We start from the raw sequence: 17,479 nt of genomic DNA on the forward strand, positions 1-17,479 counted from the left end.
CTACTTCCGGGTGACCGTTCTGCTTCAGACGAAATATTCAAAAAATAATTTAAACCTTCATTATCTGTTTGCTGCATTTTTGATTTAATATGTAAATGGGAAATACGGGAATTATCATGGTACATTGTTGTTTGGACGATAAAATCCGTCGTCGCTTCATTTAAAATACTTTTCAGTTCAAATGATCGACAAACATCATCATCCAATCAGCGTTGTCCCATAGTACCTGCTTCTTCCGGTTTGGAAATGTTTTTCATTTTTGAAGATTTCGTTTTGTTTTCTGGAAATTCATTCTGTGTTCTGAAATGTTTTTCATTTTTTAATATTTCATTTTTTTTCTGAAATGTTTTTCATTTTTTAATATTTCATTTTGTTTTTCTGAAATGTTTTCATTTTTTTTATTTCATTTTGTTTTCTGGAAATTAATTTTTTTTCTGAAATGTTTTCATTTTGTAATATTTCTTTTTTTTGTGGAAATTAATTTTGTTTTCTGAAATCTTTTTTTCTTTTTTTTCTTTTTTATGTTTTGGTTTCTGAAATTTTGTTTTGTTTTCTAAAATGTAATACGCTTTTTAAATTGTTGCTGTGATCTTAAAAATGTTTTTGTATCGAGTGATTTGTTGAATGGTTTGCACTTCAGGGCCACCGTACACAAGTGTTAGGTCAATGAAAATTCTAGCTGCATATTTCTTTTCGTCCAGAGCATTTGACGTCCTCTTTCTAGTCTAAGCATTTAGATCCAAGTGTCTTCGGGTACAGAATTTTCTTCCAGGACTTTCCATCCTAGAGTAAAGAAAAAGAATTTGCTTCTAAAGCCGCAACATTGATCCGATGACAGAAGAAACCAGGAGCAAATGAAGGTGGTTTTGTTGGATCAGAGAGCAGAACTCTGATCTGAGTTTGTCATTTATATGCTTTAGGAAATTGTTAATCAAATTTTACTGAAATTTAGGAAACTTCTCTATTGGTTTTCTTTTCACTCTAATAAGAATTTCAAAATAATTGCTTGTCTTTTATTATTGAATACAGTTTAATGTCTATTTAAACTCATAATTATTCTCTTTTTTATAGTCAGTATTATAGTTGTTTTGCTTTTAAATGTTCTTTAAATTTTTGTTTCTTTTTTCACTTAAGTCATTTCTTTATCTATTACTGTAGTTCAGGAATACAATTAAAAAAAATGTGATCAAAGTTTATTTAGTCTCCGATGTGTTTTGTAGTCAAATCTGAGCATCATAATGAGATACCGTATGATGACGTCACAACAGCGCTAATAAAGTACCCCCGAAATATATTCTCAAATAAAATCGTTTTTAAACATATTGGAAGCTTTTTGAGCCACACTGAGGTCCAGTTAAGCAGTTTATGGTAAATGGTAAATGGGGTATACTTATATAGCGCTTTCTACCTTCTTACTAAGGCCCAAAGCGCTTTTACAGTCAGAGTCCCATTCACCCATGCACACACACATTCACACACACATTCACACACTGGCGGCGGCTCCGCTGCGCCAACCTTCCACCAGAGGCAAGGTGGGGTTCAGTGTCTTGCCCAAGGACACTTCGACACATGGGCGTGCAAGGCGGGAATCGTACCTGCAAATTTACGATCGTGAGTCGACCGCCCTACCGCTGCTCCACGGCCGCCCTTTCAAATAAAGTTTCTGCACGTGACCCGGAAGTAAACAGCACGAGGCCTTATAGCCGTTAGCTTGTTAGCAGGTTAGCAGTCTTAGCTTGTGTTGAGAGGACGGTGGTGTTCTGTTGGGACGTTTGTGAGGTTTTTGGACAGAAAGGACGATACGTGGTTCGTGTGGAACTCTCAGCATTTTCCAAAGTGTCGTAAATGAGTGAAGAAGTGTTGAACGGAAAGACAACGTGGATTGCTGTGATTGTGAGACTAGCAGATGATCGATCGGAGCTGCAGTGAAAGGACGGCGGTGTGGGAGTTGGAGCTGAAGATCGGAGCAGGAACCATGTCTTCAGAACCTCAGGAAGGTTCTGTCAGCGAACAACTTTCAGCTGCTGAAGGAACCATCGTCCAGAACGAGGAGGAGCTCTGTCGTCAGCGCAGACTGCTGGATATCAGCTGGAACCCGCAGCTCCAGCTACACATTGCAGGTACGTTCACTGCATCCACCTGCAGACAAATAGATCCATGAACGTCTTTGTTTTCCTCGCCTGAGCTGCAATCTGGATCCAAACTGTGCGGCTGGATTATAGCTCCAATGTTGCTGCCGTTTTTAGTTTTACCGTTACGTTAGCTTGGGATTGTTAGCTAGTACAAGGACATAAACAAAGGGATGACGCGAGATTAGTGGACAGTTATTCCCCCGTTTTTACTCAGTTTTGGAAGGACCACCCAATGAGTTCGATTGCTAAAGACGTTTCACTCTCTTGTTACCATTGTCCAATGTACGTAAAGAGCGACACCAGGTCTGTAATGTAAATAATGAGACATGGCTCAGGAGATATAGTAAAATGACCATAAGATAAAGATGCTTAATTTCGGTCCTGTTTTCTCGTCTGATCTTCGGAGTCTGCGTTAATTTTCCACCCCTTTGCAAGGGGGTGAGAGATGGAAAAACACTCGATATAATGCCTGTTAAGCATTGTGGTTGTCCACTCTCTTTCTTGCTTTTTTTTAATGTCCAGCAAAGCAACATATAAAATATGTCATTAGACTCTATCTGTGTGTACAATATATTTTTGTGCCACTCAAGGATAAAACTCTAGTCTTCAAGAAGCAAAACATTCATGTCTGTTTCATAAACTGCGGTGAAGTTAGTTTGAGGTTGGACATTCGACAGACATTCAGCGTGGATCTCCAGTGGGGTCTCTTAGGGACCGTCAACAAATTAACAAGTCCACGAGATGGAGAAAATTTGAGATCACACCCAAGCCTAAAAGCTTTGCAAAAAGAAATAAATTCCTATCAAACATTTCCTCATGTTGTGTCTAAACCAGGGATCGGCAACCTTTTTTTACTCAAAGCCATTTGGGACCGCCACTAATAAAAAAGAAAGCACCCGGAGCCACAACCCGTTTTGACATCATTATATATATTATGCATGTATATATTATTCAAAGGTGCTCATTACGTCGATCTTCAATGAGTGTAGGTCTCGGGCCAGAAAAGATTTTAAAAAAAAAAGTACTTCTTTAAAATCCACCAAAGTCCTCACTGAGAAGTACGGGACTTGATTGACATGTAGATTGGCCAATCGGAGATCGTCTGAAGCATACGTCACTGCAAATGCACATTATGTTCTTTTAAAGGATGATACAGCGTGTGGGAGGAGCTACTGGTTCTGGTCTGATGGCTTTATGGAGCGATGTGTTTATCAATGCATGGTAGACACGGAGAATGTGGAGAGATCAGGCTTATTATTTTGAAGAGTTCTATTTGGTAATCATGTTTCCATGTTTGAGTTCATAAAATCATCACAGGGAAAGTCTCTGCTTCAACTCCCGCAGGGAAAGCTGCGTCTCAATCTGACGCCCGTGTTTGCATCTCTCTGACAGAGTTTGAAGCCAAAGCCCCTCCTCCGCCTCTTTACCTGCTTTTCCTCTCTACCCGTTCACCTGTTCATTTTCTCTGCAGCTGAGATTTGTTTCCCCCACGCTCCTCAGTGTGTCCTACACAGAGAGCGCAAAATACGATAGTCAAGGCGCTCCAGCGCAGCACAAGGATGAAAGAGCCGGACGCAGGTTATACCGGGGATAGAGCGAGTTAAGCAAATGAATGGAAGAAGGCGGCCCGCTGAAGAAATATTCAATATTGTACACATTTTATTATTAGTCAGAACTATCTTTTATTTAGAAAAATCGTTTATTTTATCAGTCCAGTACGGAAAAAAACATCAACAAAAGATGTGTTGGGCGGATTTTGGCTGTGTCTGGCGGTTTTCAGATGACTTTTCGGCTGGAAAACTGTGACTCTATCTGGCAACGCTGGTGCGAACTCTCAGTCTGTAATCAGCGACTTGGTCTCTGCCCCACAGCACGTCAAGTTCCTGGCAGAAGATCAGAGTGTTTATTGAAGCCGCCCCGCGTGTCTCCTGCTATCAGCTCTGCCTGTCTCGCCCGATAAATACGAGCTCATTACGAAGCTGTTTTTTACGTGGCTCGCGTGACCTAATGATTCCAAATATATGCCGAAATTATGGCTCCGACATATTAAAATGGTACACACAAAAATTTTATACGAATTTAAATATAGAAACTACAGCAATTGGGATATGAATACCGTCCATTTTTTTCAGTAGCTCCCAAACCACGTGACTCTAGGGCCCCATTTACACTGCATGGTTCAAGTGACCCAATTCCGATTTTTTTTTTTCCTCTCATGTGGCACAGATCGGATATGACTGGTGAACGTGTAAGCAGGACAAAACCGCGTGGATTCCGATTTTCTCAGATCGGATTCAGGCCTCATTCATATGTGGAAATAAATCGGATACAAATCAGATATGTGCATTTGAGTGTGCCATGTAAGCAGACATATTCCCCAGTAAACCGAGTCGTACGTCAGTGACACCACCAACTGAGATCATATGACTTATTAAGGTTCTTTGTGCACTGATTATATTATGCATGTGAAAATGAGTGGGTGCGGCTTGTAATCGGGTGTGCTCCATAACTCAGAATTTACGGTAGATTATGTATGCGACCTGCTGGAATTTTAATATAATAATTCATGTTAAATTTGCATCTTGTATGATAACAAAATAAAGTGATGTGTCTGATGTTGGGATGTCGGTACCACTATTCAGCATAGGTTTAATCTCTTTGGGTCACGTGGTTTGGGAGCTATGATAAAAATTGACAGAATTAATTTTCGAACCTCCAAAATTGTAATACAAAAATTCATATGAAATTTGTATCATGTATGATTGCGAAATAAAGTGGTGTGTCTGATAGATGTGTCGGCATTGGTTTGGACTTGTTGGGTCAGGTGGTTTGGGGGCTAAAAACTGGACAGATTTCACATGCAACCTTCGGAAATTTTAAGACAAAAATTCATATAAAATTTGCATCATGTATGATGACAAAAGAAAGTAGTGTGTCTGATGTTGGGGTGGCAGGGCCACAATTTGGCATAAGTTTCATCTCATTGGGTCTAGTGGTTTGGGTGCTATTGAAAAACATGGACCAATGGAGTTCTAATATAAATATTCATATTAAATGTGCGTCATGTATAATGACAAAATAAAATGGTGTGTCTGATTTCGGGATCACAGTGCCAAAATTCGGCATAGGTTTTATCTTTGCGAGTCACGTGGTTTGGGAGCTATTGAAAAAATTGACCAGATTTCATATGCAAACCAATGGAATTCTAATATAAAAATTCCATTTGTAATCAGAATTCATATGCAAACCTCTGAGATTGTAATACAAAAATTGTAATACAAAAATGTGCGAACTGCTGAAATGTTAAATGATAATAATAAAAGTTCATATAAAATATTTGGCATCTTTGATTGCAAAACTAAGTGGTGTGTCAGTGGTATGTCAGGGCCACAGTTTGGCATTGGTTTAATTTTTTTGAGTCACGTGGTTTGGGAGCTATTGAAAAAAATGGACGGAATTCATCTGCCAATTGCTGTAGTTTTTATATTAAAATTTGTATAAAACTTTTGTGTGTACTATATTAATATGTCGGAGCCATAATTTCGCCATATATTTGGAATCATTAGGTCACACGATTTGGAAGCTATTGAAAAAAAACAAAATGTTTACTTCAAATCATTTTACTTATGAAATATTGTGCATCTATGCAAAACTTTTCTTAATAAAGCATTGCAAAATAAATAAGATTGTTTAGACACAACATGAGGAAGTATTTTATAGGAATTTATTTATTTTTGCAAAGCTTTTAGTCTTAGTTTTACAGTCTTGGTTTGGATCATCATCAGTAAAAAGGAAAGAAAAAGGACAAAATAACAAGATTAAAGCTTACAAATAATTTTTTTTCAAATCTTCAAAACGTATAATTACTAAAACTTATATAACGTACTGAAAAACACACACATATATCACATTAAAAAAATTCCTTATTGAGGTCTATTTATAAAAAAGAAAGCACTAATGACATCTGAACTCCAGGTATTATATATAAAAATCCTCAAGATTCATTGTGGTGCATTGTATATTAAAAAAAAACAATGTGTATTTAAAAAAAAGTAACAGAAGCAGGGTATGTCAGAATTTACAACTTTATTCTCTTTCATTATGCCCCCTGCTCAAATAAAACCCTCTCTCACTTGGGAACTGACGCAGCAGCAAGTCTTCAAACTGGATCACAGAGAGACGGATGTAGCGCTAAAAGCGGACGCCGTTCACGTACGGAGAGAGTCTGAAGGATCTCCTGAACCCACACATGATGGGATTTGATTACTGATGCTTTTGTAGAATTATTCAAAAGAAATAAACCGGATTTCTCAACATCCTCCGTGTCTGTAATAATGAAGTCGAGAAAAACTTGCTGCACGTTCTCTTACCGACTGGCCTTTGCGGTGTTCGGCATCCGCTGAAGTAGCTGCACACCTCTCACAGCTAATATCTGTTGCTACTGAAATCTCGCCATTACATCTAGATGCAGAAATTCTCCTGCTCATTGGATGTGATCTGCTCAGAGGTCACAAAGTCACACAACAATTAAATGGACAACACAGTGACCCATTTGCACAAAAACTGGACTCGCGGTGGGTTATGGTAGGTAACGTATGCCTTGGTGGTGCTCACAAACCTGCAGATGTCAGCTTCTTGAGAATTCGAATCCCCAATAACGGACGACCAAGTTTATTCACTCCCTGCTACAGTCAGATCACAGTGAAAGAAAACTTCACCTTCAAAGATAAATCAAAACCCATGTGAAATGTTTTTCACTTACAAGTGTGCCCTGTCAGGTTTAATAAGTGTGATTTCTTGCCTTATAAATGGAGTTGGGACAATCAGTTTTGTTGTGCAGAAGTCAGGTGGGTACACAGCTGATAGTCCTACTGAATAGACTGTTAGAATTTGTATTATGGCAAGAAAAAAGCAGCTAAGTACAGAAAAATGAGTGGGCATCATTATTTTATGAAATGAAGGTAATTCAGTCTGAAAAATTGGGAAAACTTTAAGTTTCCCCAAGTGCAGTCACAAAAACCATCAAGTGCTACAAAGAAACTGGCTCACATGTGGACCACCCGGGGAAAGGAAGACCAAGAGTCACCTCTGCTGTGGAGGATAAGTTTATCCGAATCACCAGCCTCAGAAATGGCAGGTTAACAGCAGCTCAGATTAGAGAGCAGGTCAATGGCACACAAAGTTCTAGCAGAAGACACATCTCTACAACTGTTAAAAGGAGACTGTGTGTGGCCTTCATGGTAGAATATCTGCTAGAAAACCACTGCTAAAGAAAGGCAAGAAGCAGAAGAGACTTGTTTGGGCTAAAGAACACAAGGAATGGACATTAGACCAGTGGAAATCTGTGCTTTGGTCTGATGAGTCCAAATTTTAGACTTTTGGTTCCAACCACCATGTCTTTGTGCGACCCAGAAAAGGTGAACGGATGGACTCTACATGCCTGGTTCCTACCGTGAAGCATCGAGGAGGAGGTGTGATGGTGTGGGGTGCTTTGCTGGTGACACTGTTATTCAAAATTGAAGGCATACTTAACCAGCGTGGCTACCACAGCATCTTGCACCGGCATGCTATTCCTTCCCGTTTGCTAGTGCAGCTAATGTTGTAGCATTTTATAAAATGTGAAGAATGTGTTATATTACTGTGATTTATCTTCTGTTGCTGATTTGTTGTTATGAAATTGAGTATAGTGCAATTAGTGTTATATTTTTATAAATTACGTGCAACTTGAGGTATGTTAACAGAACAGAATATATGTTGGTCCTGCTACCCAGGCCAGGTCCAAAAATTGTGAGCTAGACCCTAGGAACCTGAACCTACAGATTCAGTGTTGAAGATCCACATCCTCCCGCCGGGCTAGTAGGAGACTTAGTATCCCAGTTAAAACTCTCACCTAAACTACGTCCACACCATCGCCCACTGAGCTACCATACACATCCAACTCACACGTTGCAGTGCACTTATATTCCTCTGAACTGTGGGCGGCTTGAGTCTCAATTTTTTTAATGTGGTGCCATTAACTGTTGCTGGACTCTCTATATGTTATTGTGCTTTTAAGTATGCATTGTGTATTATGAATCTTGAACTTTGAAGTGCTTGTGTATATTGTTGAATTGAATGATACTTTATTGATCCCACAATGGGGAAATTCCTCTCCGCATTTTGACCCAGCAGTGAGCTGCAGCCTAACTGCACTCGGGAGGCATGCCTAAGGGCCCTCACTGGGTGATGTTCATTGCTCGCCATTGATATGGTAATTGACCCAGTACCATTGATTATCCCCCTCTGGGAATTGAACCCTAGATTCCTGCATGGTAGCCTTTCACCTTAACAACCGAGTTATGATTATTATTAAAAGCCTGTTCCGTCATATTTTTTTTAATCCGTTCGGCCAGTGCTTTTTTTCTTGGCTGCAAGGACCTGGAAGAAGGGTTAGCATTAGGCTAATACATGCTAAAAACATTAGCCTTGGAGGAACTTCGAACTCTGTGTGGGCAATGCCCCAATGAGCATCTTGGATATCTTGGATATATCTATATATAATATATTTGGTATATTCCAAACCATGGAATAATATCTAATATATAATAGGGCTTTTATTTTGGTAACTTAAAATATAGAAAGGGAACAGTCAACATTGTCTGATTTCCACAACAAAATATATTTCAGTATAAGAAAAAAATGGAATGATGTGCCTCAACCAATAAGGTTCTAAAAGTATGATTAAGTTAATAACTGTTGTTCCTCTTTCGGTTTTTCCCATCAGGGGTCGCCACAGCGAACGAGTCGCATGGTAAACTTGGCAATGTTTTACGCCGGATGCCCTTCCTGACGCAACCCTCTCAAAGGAACCGGGCTTGGGACCGGCATAGAAGTAGAGAAGGGAACAGGGAGCAGCCCGGAGTCGAACCCTGGTTTCACGGACGGAAGGCGCTGCAAACCAGCACGAGCTAAACCAGCTCCCCGATTAAGTTAATAAAGTGCTGTTTATTTTCACTATTGTTTAATGTAGCTTCTCTTTTAAACAGTTCAGGAGCCGGAATGGTTCTTCAAAAATAAAAGGGGATAAAAAAAACACTAATTCTTTCGAGAAACAATAAAGTCTGATGATGAGGCAGCTTGACAGGGTGAAGGAAAGTGCATTAATGTGGCAAAGATGCTTTGTTTACATCACAGTCTCCTCTGCACCGTTGCAGCCACGGTTTCTCACACGCGGAAGTAAACTAGTAACGGTCATCGCCACGATGTTGGCCTTTTTTCAGAGCGTTGTACACATCAGTCTGATCAATCGGGTCGCTAAACTAGAATCTATTGCTTGGAGGTTTTGCAGAACTTTGGCCCGCTTTGCCGATTGCATTTTGGCTGATGCTAAGTGCATTAGCCTATTAGCCGCTCTCCAGCTGCAGTGCTTCACTCGTTCTTATCTGAGCCTCTAAAAAGCACTCCAATCTGCATTTCCACATGTCACTAGCAGCAACATGGCTCAGAGTTTCGGTTTGGTTCCCATCCCAAGGAAAAAACTAAGTGGTTCATGTCTCATAACAATGGAAAAAGCTACCTCTAGCGGAGGTCTTGCTGTTGTTGTTTTGTGTGGTGTAGAGCTGCTCACAGAGGCTCCGTGCCTCCAGCGGTTTGAGGTTGAAGTGGAAAATAAGAGTCGGACACTGAAGGACGCTCATAAATACTTAAATAAATATCATCCTGACAGCATTTTAAATCGCTGCAAGTATCGCCAAATGAACTGTCGCGATATATTGCAGAATTGATTTTTTTTCTAACACCCCTAGTTAAAAACCCTCCCCACCAAGAGGCCTTAAATGTCTATGGTGCAGTTAAAATTGGTGGGGAGGGCACTGAGAGTACATTTTCTGCTTGCTGGCAGTGATGTCTAAGCACTCCCCTACCAAGGGTCCTACATGTTTAAGGTGCAAAGGAAACAGAGGCCAGGGGCCCAAGGTGCATCGCAGGCTGACCCCCCCCCCCACCCCCACCCCACCCCCACCCACCCACATCATTGGGTGGCAATTTTTAACTGTTACCGTGGTCTGCTGCCGCTGGTGCGGTTTGCTGCTGCTGCAGGATGACAGCCTAGGTTTGGCAGTTAGCCACATCGGGCTAGATGTCGCTGCCCTCTGGGCTTGGATGTCGCTGCTTGCAGAGTGGGAGGCCGCCTCTCAATGGAGATTGGTGGTCAGCCTCTCCGGGCTAGATGATACAACAGATTCGTCCAACAGATGTTCTGATGTTTTGTAGTGAAAGATGAAGACAAAGATTTTCTCGTTTTCTCTCCAAAGATGTTATTGACTGCTGAATCAAAGTTCATGTCTTCGGTAACAGCCCGTCTTTGTCTCTGGCGATCTTTGGTCTCAGAAAAGCAGCGTGGGAAGCAGAAGAACAGTAGGAAAGTGATGCATGATGTTTAAAAGAAAGAGACTGTGTTCATGACAAAATTGCCCCCAACTGAGAAAATGTGATGCAGACCTTCCCCCTTGCAGACTTGGCAAAAGACATGAAACAACTCGTCTTTTCCAATGACAAGACTCCACCCCAGCAGACCTTGGCAGTGAGCTGGAATATTGTCTCTGACATGCAATAACGTTCAGCGTCAATTAGGGTTGTGCCGATGGACGATATCATCGTCCATCGTGATGGGTGACTGACATCCCGATGGAGAGACCACCATCGTGATGCCACGCCCCCGCCACGTTGCGCGTCGACACCATAAGCCGCGGTTACATGTACAAAATATCCTGATGAGATCAATGGTCGGATTAGAATCCAACCGTGTACATGGGCCCAGAAAAATGTTTTCAGAATATAAAAACGTTCACTAAGGTCACAATTTCGGTCGGAATAAATCATTCGCACACGCGCAGTATTCGCACATGCGCAGTTTGAAAACCGGAAGAGGATACAACTTCCGCCGAGCGGCTTTTTTTCCAAACTTTATTAAAGGTAACAATTCAATACAAAACGATAACAGCGCCGAGCGGCTATATGCATTGACAAGTCAGCTCGGTAAAATACGAGACGATCTTCTAAACGTGCTTTTAATAATGTTACGGTTATTATGAAACACCTGTTCGCTCATCATTTGAATTTTAATCCGTGTGGTCAGTGCTTTTTCTGAACGTAGCCAGGATTAGCAGTATGCTAACACGGGCTAACAACATTAGCTTTGGGTGGCGCTGCATCCTGTGAATAACATCAGCCTTTATTTAGTCGGGACACGACTGGAAACACAAATCCACGTGATTGATTGAATGTTTTCTAAGGACTGAGCGACATTTCTGCTTTGAAGCTCAAACCGCTGTGTGTGCTGACGATCCGAACTGTGCTCAGACACACACTTTTAGACCCGGTTCTGAGTTTGATAGCTCGTACCCCTAGAGCTGCGGGACGGATCGCAGTCTTAAATCTCTCACACATACCGCTCATGTACCCCCCCCCTTCCCATCAAACATAAAGCTGTAAATCCGCCCTCCGCCGGTCCACTTCGCTAGTTAAGTGCGAGAGCGGACTACTTCTTTTCTATTTTGCTTGTTACTTTTTCTGTTAAAGTCACTTCCCTCAGTTTATACTGGATCATCGCGGATTAACCATTAGTTGGGAAATAAAATGAAAAAAAGCAAAATAACGAATAGCAGTTATATAAGAACGAAAAATGTAAAAATCCTCCCCCCCCCCCCCCCCCCGACGATGTCATCGTCCATCCCGATGGTTGACAGCAAACATCGTCAACGGCCAAATTAGGGGACATCGCCCAACCCTAGCGTCAATAGTACTAAATAGCTTATTAGTTCTTTTGTTATCAGACATGCAGTATATTTGAAAACATACCTGACATGTTTCGACGGCAACCATCAGTATTCATCTGAGTTGTCACCAAGTGGTCGGGTGGGGCGTGCATAAACAGCTGATTGTAACTGAGGTGGAATCACCGTTCAAACTTTGACAGGTGACTCCGCCCGCTGCTGGAGAATGTTGCTCCAATTGTGGCATAGCAGGAAGGCCCTCTCATCTCGGTTCAACTATGACACAACAAAACATAATTAATGGAGCCGGTCATGAAAACTCATCATTTTTATACTACAACAACAATTTTAACAAAATCATCATACATTTTTAAGAATTTTAATGGAGTTATGAATCACATCTGATCAAAAATGTTCAATTATTCTAAGGTAAAGGTGCACCTTTTTTACTTGATTGTTTAAACAGAAGTGCTCTGCTTAAGTGTTAAAGGATAAAAGAAGGTTAATAAAAGAAAAATAGGAAGAAATCTGGAAACATTTTTTTTTTATTTCTACACCTTTTAATAAAAAAAAAGGAGCGGATCAGGACTCTGTATCGGCAGACACTCAAAATCAAATGACTCTAACAATGACATTGAATTTTGTTTTTATTGTGCTTTTTTATAGCAGGGGTTAATGAGTTTTGTAGGTCATTAGAGGGAAAATATTGAAAATAAATGCTGCATGAATAAAAGGCTCTTAATACTGGAGCTGGAAACAGGAGGATTTTCCCCATAGATGCCTGCTGATGCAAATTTGCATTCAAACATCATATGATGTCTATTTTATGTGCTATAGTCAAAATACTATCCCAACTTAATTTAGCTTGTAAATAAGATGTTCAGATTTCTATTGGTGTTTGACAATACATAAAGTCAATTTTAAGTATAAAAAAGCTCCTTTCTCTGTTTTTGTCCCTGTAGTCCTTCCCCAGCATTATGTGACTGAAGAGGATTTCTTCAACCAGCAGAGGAATTTCGGAGTGGAACAGGAAGAACCAGAACCAGCACAAATTAAAGAGGAACTGGAAGAAACAAAACCACCACAGATTAAAGAGGAACAAGAGGAACCAGAACCACTACAGATTAAAGAGGAACAGGAAGAACAAGAACCACTACAGATTAAAAACGAACAGGAGGAACCACAACCACTACAAAATGAAGAGAAATGGGAGGGACCAGAACCCTCACAGATTAAAGAGGCCAAAGAGGAGCTCTGCATCAGTCAGGATGAAGAGCAGCTTGATTTGAAGCAGGAGACTGATACCTTGATGGCAATTTCTACTTATGAGGAAGATGAGAACAGTGAAGCAGATCTAAACAATCAGCAGAGCTTTAATGTAACTGATAGTCAGGATGAAAATCCCACTTCAACTACAGATGAAGAGATTGACCCAGAGAACACACAACAATGGACCCCAAGAGACTGTAAAGAATGCGGTAAAAGTTTTAGTTACTGGTCTCAGTTCAAATTTCACATGAGGATCCATAAAAAAGTTAAGCCTTTTGCTTGTAAAGAATGTACTAAAAGTTTTAGTAAGTTAAGTTATCTCAAATCACACATGAGAACACATACAGAGGAAAAGCCGTTTTCTTGTAAAGAATGTGAAAAAAGTTTTAGTAATATATGTAATCTCAAAACGCACATGAGAACTCATACAGGAGAAAAACCATTTTCTTGTAAAGAATGTGATAAAAGTTTTAATCTCATATCTAGTCTCAAAAAACACATGAGAACTCACACAGGAGAAAAGCCTTTTTCCTGTAAAGATTGTGATAAAAGCTTTAGTCAAATATCTCATCTCTATTCACACATGAGAACTCACACAGGAGAGAAGCCTTTTTCTTGTAAAGAATGTGATAAACGTTTTCGTCAAATAAATAATCTCAAAAGACACATGAGAATTCATACAGGAGAGAAACCATTTTTTTGCCAAGAATGTAATAAAAGTTTTAGACAGACATTTGATTTAAAGATACATATGAGAACTCATACAGGAGAAAAGCCTTTTTCCTGTAAGGAATGTGATTCAAGTTTTAATCAAGTGTCTAGTCTCAAAACACACATGAGAACCCATACAGGAGAGAGGCCTTTTTCTTGTAAAGAGTGTAACAAAGGTTTTAGTCAAATATCTCATCTCAAAGCACACATGAGTACTCACTCAGGAGTGAAGCCCTTTTCTTGTAAAAGATGTGACAAAGGTTTTAGTCGAATATATCACCTCAAAAGACACATGAGAACTCACACAGAAGAGACGCCTTTTTCTTGTACAGGATGTGAAAAAAACTATACTAAACTACGAAGTCTCAAAACACACATGAGAAGTCATGCAGGAGAGAAGCCTTTTTGTTGTAATGATTGTGACAAAAGCTTTAGTCACAAACGTAATCTCAGAACCCACTTGAGAAGTCATACAGGACAGAAGCCCTTTTCTTGTAATGAATGCGATAAACCCTTTTGTTATACATCAGTCTTAAAAACACACATGAGGAGTCATACAGGAGAAAGGCCTTTTTCATGTAAAGAATGTGGAACAAGTTTTAGTTGTATATCTAATCTCAAAAGACACATGAGAACTCATACCAGAGAGAATCCTTTTTCTTGTAAAGAATGTGTGTGACGAAGGTTTAAGTGATATATCTAATTTGAAAAAACACGTTAACTCACACAAGTGAGAATCCTATTCCTTGTAAATAATGTCATAAAAGTTTTAGTCAAATGCACAACCTCAAAACACACAACCCATACAGGAAATGAGGAACCAGAACCGCTTAAAATTGAAAATGAACAGGGGGAACCACAAACACCACAAAATGAAGAGAAATAGGGGGAACCAGAACCCTCACAGATTAAAGAGGCCAAAGAGGAACTCTGCATCAGTAAGGATGAAGAGCAGCTTGATCTGAAGCAGGAGACTGATACCTTGTTGGAGATTCCTACTTATGAAGAAAATAAGAACAATGAAGCAGATCTAAACATTTAAACTTTTTTTCTTGTAAATAATTTCACAAAAGTTTTAGTCAAATGCACAGTCTTAAAACACATGAGAACTCATCCCGGAAATGAGCCTTTTTTTCGTGGTAAAGACTTCAGTTTAAATTACTAATTTAAGAAAGACAGGAAAACTTTGCAGAGAACTCCTGCAGTAAAAAGACGTTAGCGGTTTCCCTAAGAAGAGAGAAATATTGTGAAAAAGTTGCAATTTTCTTTTATCAAGACATAAACTGGAATTTAATATAGGACTTGCACCTTTAGATTGAAAAAAATGTTTTATGTTGATGATTTTATCTTATCTGGGAAAAAATAATCCACAGTTCCGTGTCTCAGAAAATTTGAATATTTTGAAAACAAGTTTTAATGTTCAACTACTGGGGTTCCCCCTTAATCCGCTAATATACTCAAAAAAATTGCAAAGATTATTTTGAGCCTTTAAATGGTCTTGCAGTCTAAGTCAGTAGAATACTGTAGATTCTATGACAAGATTTGTGGAGATTCAAATTGAATTTCCACCAGGACGTGGTAATTTCCCACACTTATAAAGGTACTTAAAGCTACTTCAGTGACCATGACGTTTCTGTATTTGATCAAACAGCAAAATCCTCTGATGTGAACCTAAAAAAAAAACGTATGAACTGTTAAGAGGAAGATCACACACCAGACCCAAAGAGGAAGATGACCTGAAGCAGCGGTAGAAACACCCTGAGCTTCATTGCAAGTACAGAGCAGCTGGCTGATGGCCTCCATACTAGACTTCAGAAAATGTTCACCACTCATAGCTATGACGTTGGCCTTTTTTCAGAGCATTGTACACATAGCTCACATTGAGGTTCTGCAGACCATTAGCCCACATCACCGACAGAATTTTGTCTAAGCTCCGTTCATGAGCCGCCGCTCAGCTCACTGCTTCACTCGTCCTTATCTGAGCCCGTTATAAACCACCACAATCCGCATTTTTATATGAAACTAACAGCCACATTGCAGAAGGGTGTTTGGGTTTGTTACCCACCCCAAGTAAACTACGGAGTGCATGTCTCATTACAACAAAAATTGCGTTGCTGACAGAACATTTAGCATTTAACAGAAGCTGGTTCATGTGAAATATACAAATATACATCTGGTATGTCAAAAGGTTCATAACCCCTCATGTAACAGTAAAATATGTCCAAAACAAGAGGCTTTCCGCTCTCATCTGTTTGCTCAGCTCTTGGACAGGACAATTAAAAAAATAAGGAAGCTGGTTCATGCAAGAACTTGTTTTTTTGGTGCAGTGTAGAGCTGCTCAGAGCCCCACTGTGCTTTGATGCCCACTAGTGGTCAGGGGTTTAAGTGAAAAAACAAGAGTAAGAAGCAAAGGACGGTCATAAATGATGAAATAAATATCGTCTTGACAGAATTTTAAATCAATGTCGGATAGTATCGGCAGATGAAATATTGCCATATATCGTCCAATCAATTTCCCCCTCCATCCTTACTAAACAATATGTTTTTTATTTTTATCATATATAAGCTAAAACCATAAAAAAATTATAATTCATACATTTTGATCTATGTGTAATGATTCTATGCAATATAAATTTCACTGTTTAATTTAACTGTCAAAATATATAACATAGTGTTTCAGGAAATTCATTCTTTTGGATGTACCTGTAAATAGGGACATTTTATTTGAATCATAATGCTAAAAACACACTGGCCTTAGCAACTGGCTTGTGTGTACTTAGACCCTGAAAACAGACTTAAAAACTTGCGTAGCGACACAGGAATGCAAGAGTTTTATAAACCGAAACCAAAAATCCGGGATTACAGCAATTTACATAGACTGTTCAGTGAAAGTGAAATTTTAAGTGCTATAATTATTTGGTTTAAAGTTGCTTAGTTGACCATACTGGTTGTAGATCATGTTGACAATGTGTAAATTTATTTACGTTTGTGCGTTACCATGACAACAAATATTTTGTATGTATCTCTAACACTTTTTATGTGATCAGTGAATATTTCATTTTATTGTTTTAATCAAAAACTGACAGCAGTTCACACTCTCTTGGGTTATGTGAGCAACTAACCAATTTGTGAAGAAAATAAACTTGTAAAAATGTAATGATATAAAGTGAGATTGGTATTTCTGTTTTGTGTTTCTTTTCTAGAGATTTATCATCTATAGTAGAGATTAGAACTATTTATTCTTTTTAGTCCTCAGTGTTCTGCCCCAACTTTTACTGTGAAGAATAAAGTGGACGTGAACATCAGTCACGTGGAGTCTTTCCCACAGTCTGGGTTTCTGCTGTTTGTTGGTTCTCTGCAGGTTCCAATGCTGGACTCTTCAAGTCCAGTTCTAATTGCTGAACTCATGACTTAGGTGAGGTCACAGATCTCCATCAGAACCTGTGAAGAAATATGAAGCAAACAAACTGCTTCTCTGTGGTTTTCTCATCAGTCTTTAAAACTTTCAGTTTTCAGTTCAACAGAAATATGCAAACTTGATTCTGGTTTTGTTGAGTCTCCTTGAACTCTCCTTGAGTTTTTCTTGGGAGATGAGATCAGAGCACACCATGATAG

General features: G+C 39.4%; 1 protein-coding gene across 1 annotated transcript; it reads left to right on the forward strand.

The window, feature by feature from the left end:
- Nucleotides 1-1,893: 1,893 nt before the first annotated feature.
- Nucleotides 1,894-17,166, forward strand: LOC101172511 (gastrula zinc finger protein XlCGF57.1). Its single transcript, XM_023962392.1, has 2 exons — nucleotides 1,894-2,120; nucleotides 12,847-17,166. Exons 1-2 carry the CDS (start codon nucleotides 1,907-1,909, stop codon nucleotides 14,541-14,543), a joined length of 1,911 nt encoding a protein of 636 aa, XP_023818160.1. The 5' UTR covers nucleotides 1,894-1,906; the 3' UTR covers nucleotides 14,544-17,166.
- The last annotated feature ends 313 nt before the right edge of the window (nucleotides 17,167-17,479 follow it).

Source organism: Oryzias latipes, chromosome 2 (genome assembly GCF_002234675.1).
Source record: "Oryzias latipes chromosome 2, ASM223467v1".
NCBI lineage: Eukaryota > Metazoa > Chordata > Actinopteri > Beloniformes > Adrianichthyidae > Oryzias > Oryzias latipes.